General features: G+C 37.8%; 1 protein-coding gene across 3 annotated transcripts in view; it reads left to right on the top strand.

The window, feature by feature from the left end:
* DNAH12 (dynein axonemal heavy chain 12) overlaps positions 1-18,855 on the top strand; it is a 159,482-nt gene that overhangs the window by 59,337 nt on the left and 81,290 nt on the right. For 2 of the 3 annotated variants that reach the window (XM_084793926.1, XM_084793925.1), the window contains exons 31-39: positions 426-609; positions 747-887; positions 4,694-4,777; positions 5,319-5,507; positions 8,270-8,389; positions 10,368-10,556; positions 13,602-13,753; positions 14,794-14,932; positions 16,049-16,215. In XM_084793926.1, the coding sequence (XP_084650052.1) occupies positions 426-609; positions 747-887; positions 4,694-4,777; positions 5,319-5,507; positions 8,270-8,389; positions 10,368-10,556; positions 13,602-13,753; positions 14,794-14,932; positions 16,049-16,215 (1,365 nt within the window). Of the gene's footprint in view, positions 1-425; positions 610-746; positions 888-4,693; positions 4,778-5,318; positions 5,508-7,104; positions 7,641-8,269; positions 8,390-10,367; positions 10,557-13,601; positions 13,754-14,793; positions 14,933-16,048; positions 16,216-18,855 lie in introns of those variants that run through there. The other variant, XM_084793927.1, reaches the window with a different exon arrangement.

Here is an 18,855-nt window from a genome sequence, read left to right as displayed (position 1 = left end):
GGCAGAGCTCTATCAGTTCCCTTATTGGCAAGTATCTACCTTGTGTGACTCATTGGTTGGAATTAGTCACCTGGCATTTCTACAAGAGTGGCAAAGAAGCCAGCGTGCTGGGAGGAGGTCTAGAAATCTTTGACAAACAGCACTTATAATCACTACAGCAATCGAAAGCTTTAGAAACAGTTCTTCCCATGTCTTGGTTTTTATTTTAAGGATATAGAGATAATAAAATTTTACTGTCATTTAGAGACATTTTATTACATCCTGCATTTGATAGTGTTATGACTGTGGAAAATTCAGCGTAGAACTGATCAGTTTAGAAATTTTAGAAATCCAGACATTCTTTCTGGTAACTACCACAGAGTGATGTCTTCCATGCTGGTGTACTTTTCTCTCTACCCTCTCACTGTATAACCTGTCTCTCACAGTTTCATGTTGGTAGGAGAGCCTTTTGCTGCTAAGACAAAAGTCCTGCATGTGCTGGCTGACATTCTAACTCTTATGAATGAGCGCAACTATGGAGAGGAAGAAAAAGTCATGTACAGGACTGTAAACCCAAAATCGATTACTATGGGCCAACTTTTTGGGCAGTTTGACCCAGTGTCTCATGAGGTAACCTCCAAGATAACATTCTTTCCTATAGACAGTGCCTATTAAATCAAAAAATTACAAGTATTTCTATGTGTTTAAAGATAAGTCCAATTTATTTTATGAAAAAAGCTTTTCCGCTTTTCCTTTTTTTTCCTCAGTGGACTGATGGGATTGTGGCAAACACATTCAGAGAATTTGCATTAGCAGAAAACCCTGACCGGAAATGGGTTGTATTTGATGGTCCTATTGACACTTTGTGGATAGAGAGTATGAACACAGTATTGGACGATAATAAAAAGGTAAGTCATTATTATTTAAAGCAGAATTTATTCAGGCATAATTAAGAAATTCTAGGACTATATATTTAAGCTAAAGTGTGTAAAAATTGAATACATTTATAGATTATCTTTTCAGTTAAGACTATGCTATAGTAAATTTCTAATAGAATCCAAGTGTATTATAGCAAAACTACTATGTTAACATAATAATTGTGTTAGTCACTGTTCTATTGCTGTGTAGAGACAATATGATCAAGGCAGTTCTTATAAAAGGAAGCATTTAATTGGATGCTCGCTTAAAACTTCATAGGGCTAGTCCATGATCATTAAGAGAGAATGGAGGGAGGCAGGTTCTGCAACAGTAGCTGAGAGCGACATCATGATCCATAGGCAGAAGGGAGGGGGCTTGCCATGGGATTTTGTAGTTGTTTTGTTTTGTTTAGTTTTTTGGATTTTTGAGACAGGGTCTCTGTGTAAACTTGGCTGTGCTAGACTCTCTTTGTAGACCAGGTTGGCCTCGAACTCACAGCAATTCGCCTGCCTCTGCCTCCAGATTACTGGGATTAAAGGTGTGTGCCACCACACCTGGCTGGCATGGGATTTTGAAACCCATATGCAGTGACACACTCCCTCCAATAAGGCCATACTTGCTAATCTTTTTAATCTTTTGAATTAATGTCTGGTGACTAAGTCCCTGATGACTAAGTATTCAAATATATGAGCCCATAGGGGCCATTCTTATTCAAACCACAATAATTTACCAAAAATTACTGGGCTGGAGAGATTGCTTACCTGTTGAGAATACTGGCTACTCTTCAGGGGACTGTGGACCCAAGATCCATGTTTGATTCCCAGCACCCACATGGTGGTGCCTAACAGTCATTTGTAATTCATTTCTTGGCACTGCATGTATGTGGTGCACAGGTATACATGTGGGTAAAACACATGGATACACATATAAAAGAATAAGTTATTTCAATCTTATCATTTCATATAGAGATATACAAAAGAACTGGACAATGAAAGTCTTATATTTATTTTAAAGATTTATTTATTTATTATTATGTATACAGTGTTCTGTCTGCCAGAAGAGGGCACCAGATCTCATTATAGATGGTTGTGAGCCACCCTGTGGTTGCTGGGAATTGAACTCAGGACATCTGGAAGAGCAGTCAGTAATCTTAACCACTGAGCCATCTCTCCAGCCCATAATATTTATTTTAATTGAGAGTAAATGGACATAAAATTCTAAAAATAGATGCTATGATTTTAATGAATTTGGTCACTTTCATAGCTGTTACCAAAATAAAGATGCATAAAATTCTCTGCACCCAAAGGTTTATTTATGCACCTTACAGGTCAATATATTCTAGAGATCATCACTTAATCATTATATTTTTCCTTATTTTCCCTCAGTAATATTGATTGCACTGAGAGTAAAAAGTAAACAGACAGTCCTTCTGATAACTCATTTTCATGAAGTGGTGAGCCTCAGTTCTTTTCAGAAGAGGAAATGTAGCAGTTTTAATCAGCCATAGTGGAAGCTGGGAGGCAGATTTACTTAGCAGTGCTTCTCAAGCTGTGGGTTGCGACTCCTGCTACAAATCAATATCCTGCAATTAGATATCTACATCATGATTCATAACAGTAGCGAAATTGCAGTTATAAAGTAGCAGCAAAATAATCTTATGGTTGGGAGTCACCACAACACGAGGAATTGAATTACAGAGTTGTCCCAGCACTAGGAAGACTGAGAACCACTAGCCTAGGGATGCGCAGAATCATATGTGACCCTGGCTAAATTAAAAAGCTTGAATCGCCATTCACTCCACCAAGGGCTGCCTTTGTGAAATATTCTCTACAAATAAGCAGCCTGGGCATAGGCATAGGTAATGTTGCACTACTGGAAATACACGAAGACTTTAAAGATAATGGCATAATAATAGAAGCACTGAACACAAAGCAGAATTACCTAAGAAAGGAAATAAAACCAGCCTCAAGGAGAAATTTCTTACAAAAATGAGGAGAAAGTATATTAGGGAAGAGGAGCTGGTTTGAGTAGAGGAAGTGGAAACCACAATCAGGATATAGTATATGAAGAAAAACTCTTATTCTCAATAAAAGGAAAAACAGTGTGTTCAGTGTCAGTGGACAGGGGAACTGGATAGGCAGAGCAAAGATGCTTGAATTTAGTAGTTAGGATTTCGTAGTTTTTTTCCCCAAGAGATAAATTTCCAGATATGTGGAATGGATGCCTGGAGTAAGTTACGTAAAAAATGTGAAGACAGGTTGGTCAGGAACATAAGGTGCTATTGTTTTGAAATGCTCATCATTATGAACACTGGCCCAGGCTGGAATTAGAACAAGACTGGGCCAGGAACCAAGTGCTTTGATGGGAAGAGAGTCCTCCGGGTCGGCTAGGTCACAGCACAGGCGAGCACTGCCAGACGGCTGACTTACCCTTGGTGGTGCAGTAGAAGTGGTGGACACCACAGTAGAGTGAGGGCGATGCCAGGGTAGCAAGTAGAAGAGTGGCTACTGCTGTGATCTGATAATACATCAAACGCATTCTAATGTAGGACTTTCTAGTTCTGGAAATGTCCACGCTGCTAAGGCAGCCATTAGTCAGGCACATGTGGCTCGTTAACCTTTGCTTTGCAGAACGGCTTAGTGTAGCTGAAAAACTGACCTTGGAGTGGGGAGGTAGCTCAGAAACAGAATGCTTGCCTAGCACACATAAGGCCCTCACTTCGTCTTTGGCAGCAAGAAAATGAAAGTGCTAAAGAACTGAACTTTAAACTTTAATTTTACATTGGTAAGTTAAATGAAAATAGCTCTGCATGACTAGTCGCTATCATATTATACAGTACAACTCCATGACACTCTAGTTTATACCTAGGGTGAAATGTTAGATGCTTCATTGTTGACATATGATGACACAGGGTAAATCTGAGTCTAGAGTGAAGATGGAGGAGCAGAGAGGAAACGAGAGAAAAGTGGACACAGGAAAGACTTTGGAGTGAAGTTAATTTGATACATGAATAGTTGAGAATAATAGTTACTAATACTATGAAATTTTAATGATTTCTGAGCCAAGGAGCTTGAGATAAGGTGGTTTTAATAATAAGGGGAAATAAGAATTTTAAAGAAAGAATGTTATCTCTCATATTCAAAATTTGAACATATTTGATAAAAGAGAAAATATTTGAGATTAAAGAAGTTATTTTTATAAGACAGTGCTTGTTTCTCTTAGTTTCTCCCTTAATACAGCTACCACACAAATAATCTAGACTCTTTTATATTTGTTTATAAGGCTTTACAACACAAGCTTCCGTCTGTTCTTAGCGCTCTATGCTATCGTGACTCCCTCTTTGCCAAAATCCCCAAGTTACTTGCCTTTTACTTCTTTCTTTGCTCCCGCTAAACCTTCATCTCTCCTGCACCTCTGCCTGTGGCTGCATCCCCTCCTTCTAACTCCTCCCATGGCTGGCAGGAAGTCCATCCCTATTCTCTCCCCTGCTCATCGATTGGCTGTAAGCTGCTTTATTGACATAACATGGGGACAACTGGGGAGCAGAGTTTATATAACATTTAGACAGGAGATTCTTAGAACAAGGCTTGCAACCAGACATGGCCAGTACAGAAATCAGCATTTGAACTCCACAATAATAACCTTATGCCTACAGAGACATCATAAACGCAGGGCTAGACTAGGATTTTTTTTTCTGTCTTCTATCTATATTCATGCCTTTATATCATAGCACGTACTTTATAAACAGATAGATTCTATCTAAATTTTAAAATATTTGAAAAATGTTTGCCTTTAGCTTTGCCTTATGAGTGGAGAAATCATTCAAATGTCCCCTCAAATGAGCCTCATCTTTGAAACAATGGACCTCTCACAGGCTTCAGTAAGTTCTTAATTTAATATAATAGCATCTTGTTTAGTTATTTGCTTATTCATTAATTGAATCAGAATATTTTATTTTGTCTGCAAAAATGGGTAGACAGATAGGTAATACTCAATGTATGTTTTAAAAGGATGAGAAGCATATTAATAAGTAATCCCAATATTCAGTTACATGTAAGAGCTCTAAGAGAATGGAGGGGACTGGGTATCTGTGCGGGGAATAGGAAGAGAAAGACCTTAGAGGATGCTGTGTTTGTCCTCATTTTGTGAAAGATTCAAGACTTCTTCAAGGACATTAGTTAGATTTGGACATTTCAAATCATGACTGGATGATGTATAAACCTGAAGAGGCATAGATATCTAAGGACCTGACTGAAAATAGTGTTTTTGTATGGGGAGCATGTAGTGTATGTTAGAGTGTACAAACAGGTAACCTAGCTCATGAAAGGACTTATAAGTGCTCACCGTAACTGTCAGGGACCACTAACGTAAGAGCAATCACTTTTAGCAACGGAAAAAGAGAATGTGTGCTTTTTCTCCAGCCAGCCACTGTGAGTCGTTGTGGCATGATTTACTTGGAACCCTCACAGTTGGGCTGGGAGCCACTTGTGGTTTCGTGGTTGAATTCATTGAAAGAGCCTCTGAGTGAACCAGACCACCAAACCCTGCTGAAAGATCTTTTTAACTGGCTAGTACCACCATCTTTGATATTTCGTAGGAAAAATTGCAAGGTAAGAACACTTACCTTCCTCTCTTATGCTGGTTTCTGAAGATTCTGTACAACTTGTCTAAATCTACAGTCACAATCCTAGAATGAATAACTAGAGGCAGTTTTTCCTTAACTTTGATTTAGCTATTTATTTAGCTATTTGTTTGTTTTGGCCACAAACTCATTATGTAACTGAGAATGACCTAGAACTCCTGATATTTCTGCCTCCGCCTCTTAAATTCTAGGATTACAAGCATGTTCCTTACATGCCCAACCTTCTTTGGTTTTACATTGCTTAAATTGCAAATAACTTAAAAGATTAGATTTATTTTACCTAGAATATTTGTATCCGGTAATACTTTTTAGATCTTTAAAATTCCCAAGTATTTTCTATCTTTAAAAAAAATTTAGATGCTAGAGAGATGGCTCAGTGGTCAAGAATACACACTACTCCTTGTAGAGGACTCACATCCAGTTCCCACGTGCCATGTTGAGTAGCTCACAGTTGTCTATAACTCCAACCCCAGGGCCTCTGATGACCACCTACACTCAGATGTACACACACTTTAATATAAATAGATTTTAAAATATTTTAAATATATGTCTTTATAAACATACACAAGTGTTTAGCATTTTATGAAGACTCTATGCTGTGCTATTTTCCTAAGGGTGTCATGACAAATTACTACAAATGTGGTGTCTTAAATAACAGAACCTTACTTTCTCATGGAGATTAGAGACTGGCATCAAGATGTTGGCAGAGCTGTGCTGCATTGGAAATCCTAAGGAAGGCTCTTTCCTTTATCTTGTAGCTTCTGGTGGCTCCAGCACAACTCCAATCCCTTCCTCCAGCTTCTCATGGCCTTCTCTCTGGCTCTTGTCTGTGGTACTTGGGGTCCTGGATTTCATGCCTGTTGGATAATTCATAAGGCTGTCCTCCTCTCCAAATTATTTTTAAAGATGTATTTATTTATTTATTATGTATACAGTGCTCTGTCTGCATGTACAGATACAGGCCAGAAGAGGGCATCAGATCACATTATAGATGGTTGTAAGGCACCATGTGGTTGCTGGGAATTGAACTCAGGACATCTGGAAGAGCAATCAGTGCTCTTAATCTCTGAACCATCTCTCCAGCCCCCCCTCCCAAATTCTTAATTACATCTTCAAAGATCTGTTACCATAAATTCTTGGGATTATACTATAGAAAGATCTTTTGGAGGACCACCATTCAGTGCCAGTCCATACATGTGAACGCAATTAGAAATAAATAAATATATTGATACAGGAAGATATTTAATGGCTTCCCATCCTAAAATATGATTTTAGAAGGAGAAAAAATATAGTATTTTAAAAACTTAGAAAATTCCATAGTACAAAGATTATTTGTAGTTACTTCATAGAGAAAATAAAAGTTCCTAACAGTATATCAATTTAAAATCCTTAATGCTATAGAAATAAATAATACAAAATAAGCTCTATCTTTCCAGGTAGTGGGTGATGGATTGTCTTTTTATAGTTGTTATATTTTCTATATGTAGCGAGTTCTAAAATGCTGTTGGTTTATTTCCTCCTTGGTAATGTTTTTACTTGTCTTCTCTCCATTCTTCTTTCTCCAGCCATTTCCTCACCTCAGCCCTTCCTGTAGAGTGGCCTCAGTCTGACCTCATTTCCTACCTGGACCGTCACAATAGCATTGCTCTGGTGTAATCTTCACCTTATGAGTAGAGTAAAGACTCTAAGTGCTCACCCATCCTGTTTACTTCCTACTCTAAAATCCTTCTTTGGTTCCTTCTTCCTATAATGAACTTGAACGCAACCTGTATGACTCCTGCCTGCTTCCCACGTGCAATTCTTTGTCACCTTGACCTTTACATCCCACAGCATCTCCCGAGTAGCCTTTATCTGCTTGTTTGTTATATAACTCCCCTGCCTACACATCCTCCCTTTTTCTATTTGCCTAACTTCTATTTCCCTTGAAATTTTAGTTCAGGGGCTGGAGAGATGGCTCAGAAGTTAAGGGCACTGACTGCGCCTCCAGAGGTCCTGAGTTCAATTCCCAGCAACCACGTGGTGGCTCACAACCATCTACAATGTGATCTGATACCTCGTCTGGCCTGCAGGTGTAGATGCAGGCAGAGCACTGTATACATAATAAATAAATGAATATTTAAAAAAAGAAAAAGAAATTTTAGTTCAGCTTTTTCTTCCTTGGAAAGGTCTTTTGTCATTTATCCTTCTCTTTCCCTGGAATTAATTTCTTGGCCTATTTCTACCCCAAGTACTATAGCAGCATCTTTCTTCTAACATTAGCTCCTTCATATAATTATCTCACTGTATTATTCTTTCCCATTTTGTTTTAGATTTGCTCCTTTTCAGGGATTGTGTCTCTTACTTCCACATCTCCTAGTTTGCTCTATGGCTATAGAAGTATATTATGTCTTTAATAAACACAGAATAAATAACCAAATGAATGACTGAAAGAGACTTCATTTCTACTTAGAATATTATTTATTCTCTTATAGAAGAGCCTAGTTACCATTTTTCTGAGGATTTAGAATAAGAATACATTGTATACAACTTTGTCTTATAATAAGCTAAACTAAAAATCCTTCAGAAATGTTTTTATTAAGCTTACAGTTTATTTTCTGTAAGTTTAAATGTTATAAGGAACATGCTAATACTGTATATTTTCTTACCAGTTTTTATAAAACTAAATACTTTTATCTCTTTTCCAAATAAGATGAAAAAATTTAAAAATATTTTACTATTTTTCCTTGGCAGGAACTGATTCCCACGAGTAACATCAATGCAGTTGTTTCTCTCACACGCCTCTTTGAGATGCTGCTCTGTAATGTGGTGGAAAATGAACCCACTAGCAAGCACATTCGTGTTTGGATAATGGTTGGTTTTATATTTGAAGTGGCCTTTAATACAGAGTAAAGTATAGCTATAAAAATAATATTTGTATTCAGAACGATCTTCATAAGATCCAGAGCTGATTTTGATAATAACTGAAGAATAGCTGAACCTGATAATCTGATTCTAAAAACAACTCTAAAGAAAACAAAATGTGTGTTAGAACTGAAGCTGTGCTGTTCTTTATGAAGCACCAGATGTAGACAGTTCCTTCATGAGGCGGTGCAGTATTAAACTCACTTGCCTTTGTTACCTGATTTTTGTCTTAGTGCTAAGTGGGCATATAGGCAGCATAGATACTAGCTATGAAAGCCTGGCAGTAGGTATCTGACCAGATAGGTGAATACAGGCAGGATCCATGGGAACTTAGGGACACATTAGTAGTAGTCCTCGTTAGCTAATGTCTGGAATTCAAGGGAGACCACAGACTATGGCAATAGTGAGCAGAAGTTACCAAAGGGAAACAAAAGAAGACATTTTAAAAATCTTTGTTCCCTGTTTATGCCTCACTCCAATCTACCACCTTGGTCTTGATGTTCCCTACCCTTCTTTTCTCTTCCATTCAATGGCGGTGGCATTCCCCTCCTGTTTTTCTCTCCATCTAGTTGCTACCCTCCCCCCAAAAAATCTACCTCACAGGTCAGGGTGATAGCTCAGTGGGTAAAAGCCCTTGCTGTCAAGCCTGCTTCCCTGGGAGTCACCTGAGTAGAAAAGAGAAAGACACCTCCCACCAGTTGTCCTGAGGCCTCCACAAGTGTGCTTTTGTATACACACACACACACACACACACACACACACACACACACACAAATAGATAAATAAAATATAATACAGTTTTTTCAACTTTAGAAAATCTGTCTCAGACCCCGCACACTCCTGGCTTCCCAGCCAACTCTACTCTTTCCTTTCTGCCTTCCTTCTTGCCTCACATACCTCACGAATGTGCTATGTGAACCTTGTTTATCTGTCTTCTCCTTATTTTGGAATTGCCTTTTCAGTATTATCTTTTCACATTCTTCTACACCTGTCTTTGTTAGCTTTTATAAAACTATTCCAGGAACAGTTCCTCTGTATGTAATTTTGTGTATTTCCAGAATTTTTTTTTTGTTCTCTTGATAAACCCAAACTCCCAACTTTATCAAATGGTTCAGAGTCACTTATGTAGATTTCTGATTGAAATTTTGAGGGCAATGTTTTTTAAGCAAGGTATGCATATTGAATAAAATTCAAAAGGCAAAAGCATAGTTTCTCCATTTCTACTAGCTCCCCAGCCATCCTCAAGGCAGTTAATGTTAATACCCCACAAAGCCTTGTAATGATATTTTATGTAAATACTCTTTCCTGTGAGTGTATTTTTGCGTGTGTTAATATACCATATTTACTCATTTCCATCTCAGTTGCATTATATCTTGATCTTTTCATATCAATGTTACAGAGCCACGTCATTTTTAAAGCTGTATATACAGCAGTATATAGCATATTGTAAATGACCAAAATTCCTGTTGAAGAAATGAGGGGAAAATGGGAGGGAGGGAAGAATGGGAGGATACAAGGGATGGGATAACCATTGAGATGTAACAAGAATAAATTAATAAAGGAAAAAAAAGCAGCCAAGAAAATAAAAACACATTTGAAATAAAAAAAAAAAAGAAATAGTGTTGTAAAAAATATTTGTATACATACAACATTCTCACTGGTAGGGATTTATCTGATGATAAATTAGACAGATATCCCTTCATCTGGTATAGGCATTTAAGTTGTTATCACTATTACCAAAGACGTGATTCTTTATATGCTTTAGCTATACTCAGTTCTACTCTGTGTCTTTGCATGCCCTTTTCAAATAGTTTAAGCAGGACTTGATATATTAAATTTTAGTTATTTCTCCTAAATTTTCTTTAAAAAATAATCACTGTAAAAAACTTTTTTGTTTTTTGTTTGTTTGTTTGTTTTTTACCAATAGGCCTGCTTCATATTCTCTTTGATTTGGTCAATTGGAGCAAGTTGTGATACAGGTGGTCGCCTTGCTTTTGATAATTTCGTCCGATCAATTATAACAGGAAAAAATGAACGAGACCCAATGCCAAACTCTGTGGGTAAATGGGAATGCCCATTTGATGAAAAAGGCCTGGTCTATGACTACATGTATGAGGTATGAACCTAAAATGTGTCTTGAGATAAGGTGTAAAACATACAACCCTGGGTCAGCACACACAGCGCCTGAGTTTCCCTCAAAGGGTTGGGACTCCCATGGTAGTTGCTTAGTCGCTTCTCCTCATACAAATTGTTTTTCCAGTCATATCTTAGGATGTCACATGCAACTTTAGTGTACTTTTCCACTCTGAGGGAATTAATAAATGCCTTCTTTAAAACATCTCATCAATCATCTTATTCATGCAAATTGTATTTTACAGCGGTAAGATCTAAGTAGAGCTTTAGTTGTAATTTTATTTAAGCTATGGAAGTCTAGAGGCAGGACTCAAACCCAGCCAGCAAGAGAGAACCGAGTCCTTCACTGAAATCACACAAACATAGAATTTTAAGGATATGACCAAGAAGAGTTTTATGTTTATTAGTCATGGTAGAGAGTCAGTGAGGTGATCCCTGTAAGTGAGTAACCAAGAGACAGTAGCATAAGCAGGTGGTCTAAAAACTGAACCTAAACATCAGAATAGCCAGTTTAAGTAGGGAAAAGTAGTTGCCACTGAGGAAGAGAAGATGAGAGTTGAGAAATATTCTTTTTCTTAATTTTTGTTTATTTGTTTTGTTTTTCAAGACATGGTTTCTCTCTGTGGAGCCATTGCTATCCTGGAACTCACTTTGTAGACCAGGCTGGCCTCAGAATTGGAGCTCTACCTGCCTCTGCCTCCTGACTGCTGGGACTAAAGGCGTCCATCATGCCTGTCGTCTTTTTCTCTTTCATTTATTTTTTTGAGACAGGGTTTCTTTGTGTAGCCTTGGCTGTCCTGGACTTACTTGGTTGGCCAGGCTGGCCTTCAACTCACAGAGATCTGCCTGCCTCTGCCTTCCCGAGTGCTGGCATTACAGGTGTGCATCACTGGGCCTGGCTTGGTGTCTTTTTCTCAATCTAATAAAACTTTCATCTCTAAAATACATGTCTGCATGACTTTAATATGACTCAGAAAGTTTTTTTTTTAAATGAATTAGTGGACCAATGGGATGACAATGAGTAAAATCCCTTGGGGCACAAACTTGAATACCTGAGTTCTGCTGTGTGCAATCCCACGGTGGAAGGAGATGGTGCATTCACAAAAGTTGCCCTCTGACCTCCACATCCGTGCTGCGGTACCAGCCACAGCAGTGGGGCAGCCCTAGCCTCCTGCTACTCGGCCAGGAATTAACTTTTATAATCTAGAGGTAGAAGACCTGGGGACGGACAGGGGGAAAGGAATCATCAGGAGAAAAATAAAACAATGGTTGAAGCTGGTTTTGGTAGGAGGACATCAAGACAGCAGCAATATTCAGCCAGTGGGTCAAAAAAAAAGCTTAAGACTTTAGTAGTTATAGTACAGATCTTCTGGTTACCTTGGCGGAACATCTGCCTGGATCAAAGAGCCAAAGTGGAAAGCAGATACAGAGATCTCAAATGATGTTTTAATTTTAGAGTATTTCTCATTTGCTTCAAGACATGAAAGATACAAAACGAAAATCTAACAAGTTGGAACTTAAGTTACACTAAAATGACTCTGAAATAAATGCTCAACATACGCAAAAGGCTGTATTAAAGGCAGTTAAGGGAATATTAAGAGGACGTAAATTCAGCCAGGTGTGAAGGAAAGATAAACCTGTTTTTTCAGGCTCCAAAGGGTGGGATCAGAATGGTCTTGTGAAAGAACAGGTGAGGTTAGTCCACTAGAAGACCAACCACCTCCTGTGGGAGCCTGATTGTTGCCAGCTGAAAAGCTCCCTTGAACAGACTCTGGGAGGAGCTCTATAAATGAGCCCAGAACGGGAGGTGGGGCTGTTCATTGCTCCACTTTGAGGCACTCCTCGAGAGAACTGCTGGAGGGAAGGCTTCAGGGCTCCAGCTCCTGCTGAGGTTCCTGGTTCTGGTTACGCCAGGTTCTACCAGAAGAAATCTTGCTGATTATGCCTGGAGAACAGCTCCTCAAAACTGATATCCTTACAGTTTGTTATTGTGTTCCTCAACCCTCTTTTCCTATTGGTTTGGTTAGTCGGGTTATAAGCGACATATGCTCAGTTAATAAGTTGTAATAAAATATATTGGTTAATGAAATTGAGCCTACACAGGTGTGTTGGTGCATGCCTTTAGTCTCAGCGCTTAGGAGATGGAGGAATTTGGATCTCTTGAGTTTGAGGCCAGCCTGGTCTACATAGTGATTTTTGAGACAGCAAGGGCCATGGTTGTCTCAAAAAATAAAGGATAGAAAACCTAGATATGTTGAGTTTATGGTAAAGTGATATATATATTCTTTGGATTATTACTAAAAATTAATTGTAATAATTGGGTGGTAGATTCATGGATATTTATCTTTTTATGATATAAGATATTACTTATATTTTATATGAATTATTATATTCATTATAAAGGAGGAAAAGACTAAAGTTTTTAATTTGGGAGTTTCATTTATAACATTAAAAAAATTTAGGTGTATTGGTGTTTTGCCTACATATATGTATGTGCACTATTTGCAAGCCCAGTGTCTACAGAAGTCAGAAGAAGGCATCAAATCCTCTGGAACTGGAGTTACAATTATGAGACAAATAAGGGGTCTGAAAATTGAATATGGGCCCTCTGGAAGAATAGCCAGTGGTCTTAACCACTGAGCAATCTCTCCTTGATTTAGAATTTTTAATGAAGCTTACTTAAAAAAAAAATAAAGTCCCTTTTTCAGTGCTAATTATCCAGGAATATAGGCTCTTGAGTGTGAGTGTAAATGGCCTCTCGATGTTGTCTCAAGTTTCAGTCCTTACTGAGCAGCTGTCTGTTTACCATTTGGATTTATTTTTCTATAAACTGTATGTTTTTGTCCTTTACTCATCTTTCAACTGAGTTACCTTTTTTCTTGTCAACTGGTAAAACTACATTGTGTGTTACAGAGGTTAAATGTTATCTAAGGGCTCAAGCTAAAAGGCAAATGGTATAAGTGTTGAAAAGATTCTTTCAGATGTAACAAGTACATATTTGTAATATTTAAAACATATTCTCTTGTAGTTGAAGAACCGAGGTCGCTGGCTCCATTGGAATGAATTAATTAAAAGTTCTGATTTAGGAGACAAACGTACCAAGATTCAAGATATTATAGTCCCTACAATGGACACAATTAGATACACTTTCCTAATGGATTTGAGTATCACCTATGCAAAGTAAGATACTACTGTAAACACAACTTCTAAATGTAACAGTACCACTAATCAAATGTTAGCATTTTTAAAGTAAACTTTGAGGTCACTGACTTTCAGGCAACTAGACTATGACTGGGAGCTAATTAACAAATTCTAAATGACATCTACTGTTATTGGAGAGCCTAGAAATTCAGTTCCTTATTACTCACGCCAAAATTTTAACCAAACCATAGTTCATTGCCTCTTTAAGACACCAAAAATTACTTGCAGTATTATTATTGAAAAGCTATATATTCTAGGATGGGAGATGGCTCAGTCAGTAAAGTATTTACTTCAGAAGCATGTGGAACCAGAGTCCATATGGAAAACACGGGCACAGGCTTGGCATGGATCCATGCCAGTCAGGCTCAGGTTGATTTAAAGCCAGAAACATGGTGCATGTGTGATCTTGTGATCACAGCCGTGGCAAAATGGAAGTCAGAAGACAGGCAAGCAGACACCTGACAGTGTATGGGCCAGCTAGCCTAGCTTTCTTAGCAAACTTCCAGGCCAGTGAGAGACCCTGTCTCAAATAAAAGGTGGAAATGCCTAGGAATACCACCAAGGTTGTCTCTGAGCTCCATACCTGTGTTGTGCTCCTGCTTGTGCATATGCATGTGTGTGCGTGTGCACACGCACACTTACGCATTTTACATGCAGGTTCATGGCCTTCAGACTAGTAGGGCAGTGAGCTATTGGAGAATTCTTCTGCCGTTCTTCTCATCTCAGTAGGAATGCTGGGATTGCAGACACCTGCTATCAGGTCTGTTTTTTTTTTATGTGGGCTCCAGGGATCCAAACTCAGGTCACCAGGTTTGCATGCAAGTGCTTTTTACCTGCTGAGCCATCTCCTTGGCCCTACCTTTACTAGTCTTGCATGAGCAATTATAAGCATGTGGAGTTTTAGAAAGAAATGACTTGACTACTATTTAAAGTTTTAAAAATACTTATTTGAGTTTCTTATAAAAATGCTTTCATACTTCCTTCCATCTTAAGTTATGTTATTCACTGTTTTCATAAAGGCCGCTGCTTTTTGTGGGTCCAACTGGCACAGGCAAGTCAGTGTATGTGAAGGATAAACTAATGAACCATTTGGAGAAGGAGAAGTACTTTCCTTTCTATGTTAACTTCTCTGCACGGACCAGTGCCAATCAGGTTCAGGTGAGTAGAAAGCCAGACACTTGGGTTTATGATGATTGTATTTTATCTTATTTGAAAAATACTTAAATATTTAAAGCTGCATGTTAAACATGCAACTTTGTAAGTCTATGAATCACAAGAACACTTTTATATTAGCACTTTATTAGGTTTTGTCACTTTTTGGGCCTGAGAAGCAACACTTGTATTTAATTGGAGAAGAAAGTGTAAGAGACAAGAGTAGTGTGTTGGGGGGCAGGGCAAGAGAATAGTCAGTTGTTCTTTCTGTACTCTTCTGTATGGCTTTTAGGAGCACTGGCTGCTCACTGGACTGGTCCATGGATGCCAGCTCCGTTTCTGTTTTCAGCCAATAGATTTAACTTAATTTCAACTTCTTGCAAAGTTAGAATACTGTAGAATTTAAAAAATAAAAGAATTTTGATATTTAGTTTTATAAGGACAGGTGATTTTTTTCAAACACCAGAAATGTCAGGTGGTACCAGCACATGCCTTCAACCCCAGCACTTGGGAGGCAGAGACAGTGGAGCTCTGAGTTCTAGGCCAGTCTGGTCTACAGAGTGAGTTCCAGGACAGTCAGAGCTACATAGAGAAGCCCTGTCTCAAACAAAACAAAAACAAAAATCAGCCAAACAAACAAATAAAAATCCAGAAATATAAAAAAGCCATTTATTTAGCCTATAAAAATCCAACAAAGATTGGAAAAATTAATACTTTCAAGCCTTAGGTAAAGGGGTATCCAGTGTGAAAAGTATTACAGAATTATACATACACACATTACATGTAATGCAAACATGATATGTAAATACTTGTTATAATTCTCAGTGCAGGGGAGGTTTTCAACAGATGTTATTTGAAATGATGTTGAGTTTAAAGTTTAGTATCAGCTTAAATAAGAGTAACTCAGAATAAATACGCACATAATATCATTTCCTTTCAAAGATTGTTCAGTCCTTTTTTCTGTTGTTAATTATTTTTATGTTACTGACTAATTAAATAAATGATAGCTGCTACTGGTATCCCATGGATACTGGCAGCATAGATCTTGATATTGACGGATAATAGTAGTGAGATTGTAATACTATCATAAGTAAATATGCCTCTTTATTTTTAAATTTTTAGAACATCATTATGGCCAGACTGGACAAAAGGCGAAAGGGAGTATTTGGACCACCTATGGGAAAGAAGTGTGTAGTGTTTATAGATGATATGAATATGCCTTCATTGGAGAAATATGGGGCCCAACCTCCTATTGAGTTATTACGACAGTTTTTTGATTGTGGACATTGGTAAATAGTTTAATTAAAGTCTTAATAGCCCATGATAAAGTCATATCTCATCTTGTATTTTAGTTTTTCAAAGCAAAAAATATATATTTTCCAAGTTATTTACAGAAAATGATTATTGGTCAGGTTTTATATACAGAAAATTTGGGAGGATTTTTTCTATATCATCTAAGACTATTTATAGATGAGTTTTAGATTCATAATAAATCTTGGAAAGATTTAAGATTTTTTTCACATACATTTTGCCCTCACAAATGCATCACCTCCCTCACACCACCTTTCTCAGCAGATGGCAGACGTCTTAGTTACTAAGCATGCATCGATACGCCATTGTCACCCTAGGTTCTTGTTGGAAGGCTTGCTTTTCATTTAATACATTTTATACGTTTTGAGAATATACAATGTCACTTATACACAGTTATAATGACATACAGAGAATTTTTCTGCTGCTTTACAAACTGCTGTTTTCTGCTTTCCCTGACCTTGACCAAGCTGCTGACAACCAATGATCTTTACTATTTCTACAATTTAACCTTTCCCATAACATTTCTATGTTAGTACACTTCCTGTTGTACTAACAAAAAAGTTTATGTTGACTCACAGTTTTAACAAGTCTCAACCCATACTCAGTAGCCCTTGTTGCTTTGGGCTTATGGCAAGACAACAACACACTGAGGGAATGCATGGGAAGTAGCACAGCTTACCCTATAGCTGGGAAGCAGAACACAAGGTACTGGGTTCCTACAGTCTCCTCAAAAGTCTATCTCCAGCGAGCGTGTACTTTCCACTAGTCGTCATCTCTCCAGTGTCCTGATGCTTCTTCCAGCTGGATACCAAGCCTTTCCTGCCTGGCTCTTTGGAAACTATTCCAGATCTAAACTGTAGCAGCCATATCATTGGAGTCAGTTAATTTGTGCCACTTCTACACTGGCTTCTTTCACTTAGTAATGCACATTCAAATTTCTTCCATGTCTTCTTGGTGTTAATTAATATTCCTTTGTTATAGATGTTCCATGGTTTGTTAGTCTACTCGGACATTTTGGTTGCTTTCAGGTTTTTGACAATTCTTATACTAAAACTGTTACAGACAGTTGAATGAAAATATTATGTGGATGTGTTCTCAACTGCATTAGATAAATACCAACTACAAAAATAGCCAGTATAACTAGTGTCCTAATTTCTTCTCCTGTTGCTGTGATAAAATACTCTGCCAAAAGGAACTTAAGAGAAAAGAATCTTCTTTTAGCTCTTCCAGGTTACAGCTACTGAGGTGGAGAGACAGCAGGGCACCAGGAACTTAGAGCAGCTATTCACAGTCCCTCTGCAGTCAGAAGGGAGTGTGTGCATGCTAGTGCTCAGCTCGCTTTTTCCACTCTTACACAACCCAGGATCCCCAGCCTAGGAAGTTGTATCACCCACAGTGGACAGGTCTTCCCACCACAGTTAATATAATCAGGTTACTCTCCCACAGATATCCTCAGAGGCCCATCTTCTGGGTGGTGGTGAGATTCTAGATTTTGACAATTAAGACTAACCTTCACAAATTTTTATGGCACCATTATGTTTACTTTTAAGATGAGTGCACTAGTAAGCTTCTGTAATCCTAGTATTTAGGAAGCCGAAGCAGGAGGCCAGCCCTACAAAGTAAAAGCCACTCTTTTCTTATAGCATGTCCTCTCTTCTTTATTGACTTTTACAAATGGAAGTTTTTATTTTCATGAAGAAGACTTTTTCAATTATTTCCTTCACAGTTTGGGGCTTTGTTATTATAACTTAAGAACTCACTGTACCTAAAGTCATTTAGACTTTTTTCAATTGTTATCTTTTAAGACTTTGAGGGTTTTGTACCTAATATTTAGGTCTGTGATCCACTTTTAATCAATTGTTATGAAAGGTGTATAAGGTCGATGCTTAAACTTATTTTTATACAAGTGGATGACCTAGCACTAGTTGTTGAAAAAAAAAACTATTTTTTTTTTGGCAAGGGCTTTGAACCCAAATCACCACTCTTCAGACCTTCTGATGAAAGCTTCAATATTTAAGAACTTGATGGCCTATTGAAAATAGTCAATAAATTTTGTCATTTGGATATCTGATTAGAACTTTTTTTGAAGCTTTTGTTTTATGTAAAGGAGCCCTCTCTATACATACAATAAGTAGTAATGTTTAGACATTGTGGATGCAGCCTGAAGATAAAGCCCAAGATGACAGGAAGATCAGGACTTCACCATAACCAGAGTGATGTATAATTCATTGTTCAAACCGAGACAGTGCTGAAAATAAAAAGAGGGTGTTATTGATAGTTATCCCAGGATAACAAACACAAACAGACTCATCCTAGGCAAAATAGAACAGTCAGTCCTAACCAGCTATAAGCACATTGCAGGAACACACTTTCAGAGTTCTGGTTTTGGAGAAAAGGAAATTTTAACAGAATCAAATTGTAAGGAAGCATGAAAATAAAGGGGAAGGCAGGGGAAGGGAAACAGAGTCAACATCTATGGGAGGAGGACTTAATAAATAACATTAAATAAAATAAATAAAAATAAACTTAAATAAATAACATTCTCTTCCACAGAAACTAAAATTAGATGAACTCTCCAAGGCTATCGGTGTCTCATTCTTTGTTCTTTTCGTTCTTTC

Source organism: Acomys minous (genome assembly GCF_964271855.1).
Source record: "Acomys minous genome assembly, chromosome: 9".
Lineage (NCBI taxonomy): Eukaryota > Metazoa > Chordata > Mammalia > Rodentia > Muridae > Acomys > Acomys minous.
The sequence above is the reverse complement of the archived record's forward strand: the minus strand, read 5'-3'. Positions and strand labels throughout refer to the sequence as shown.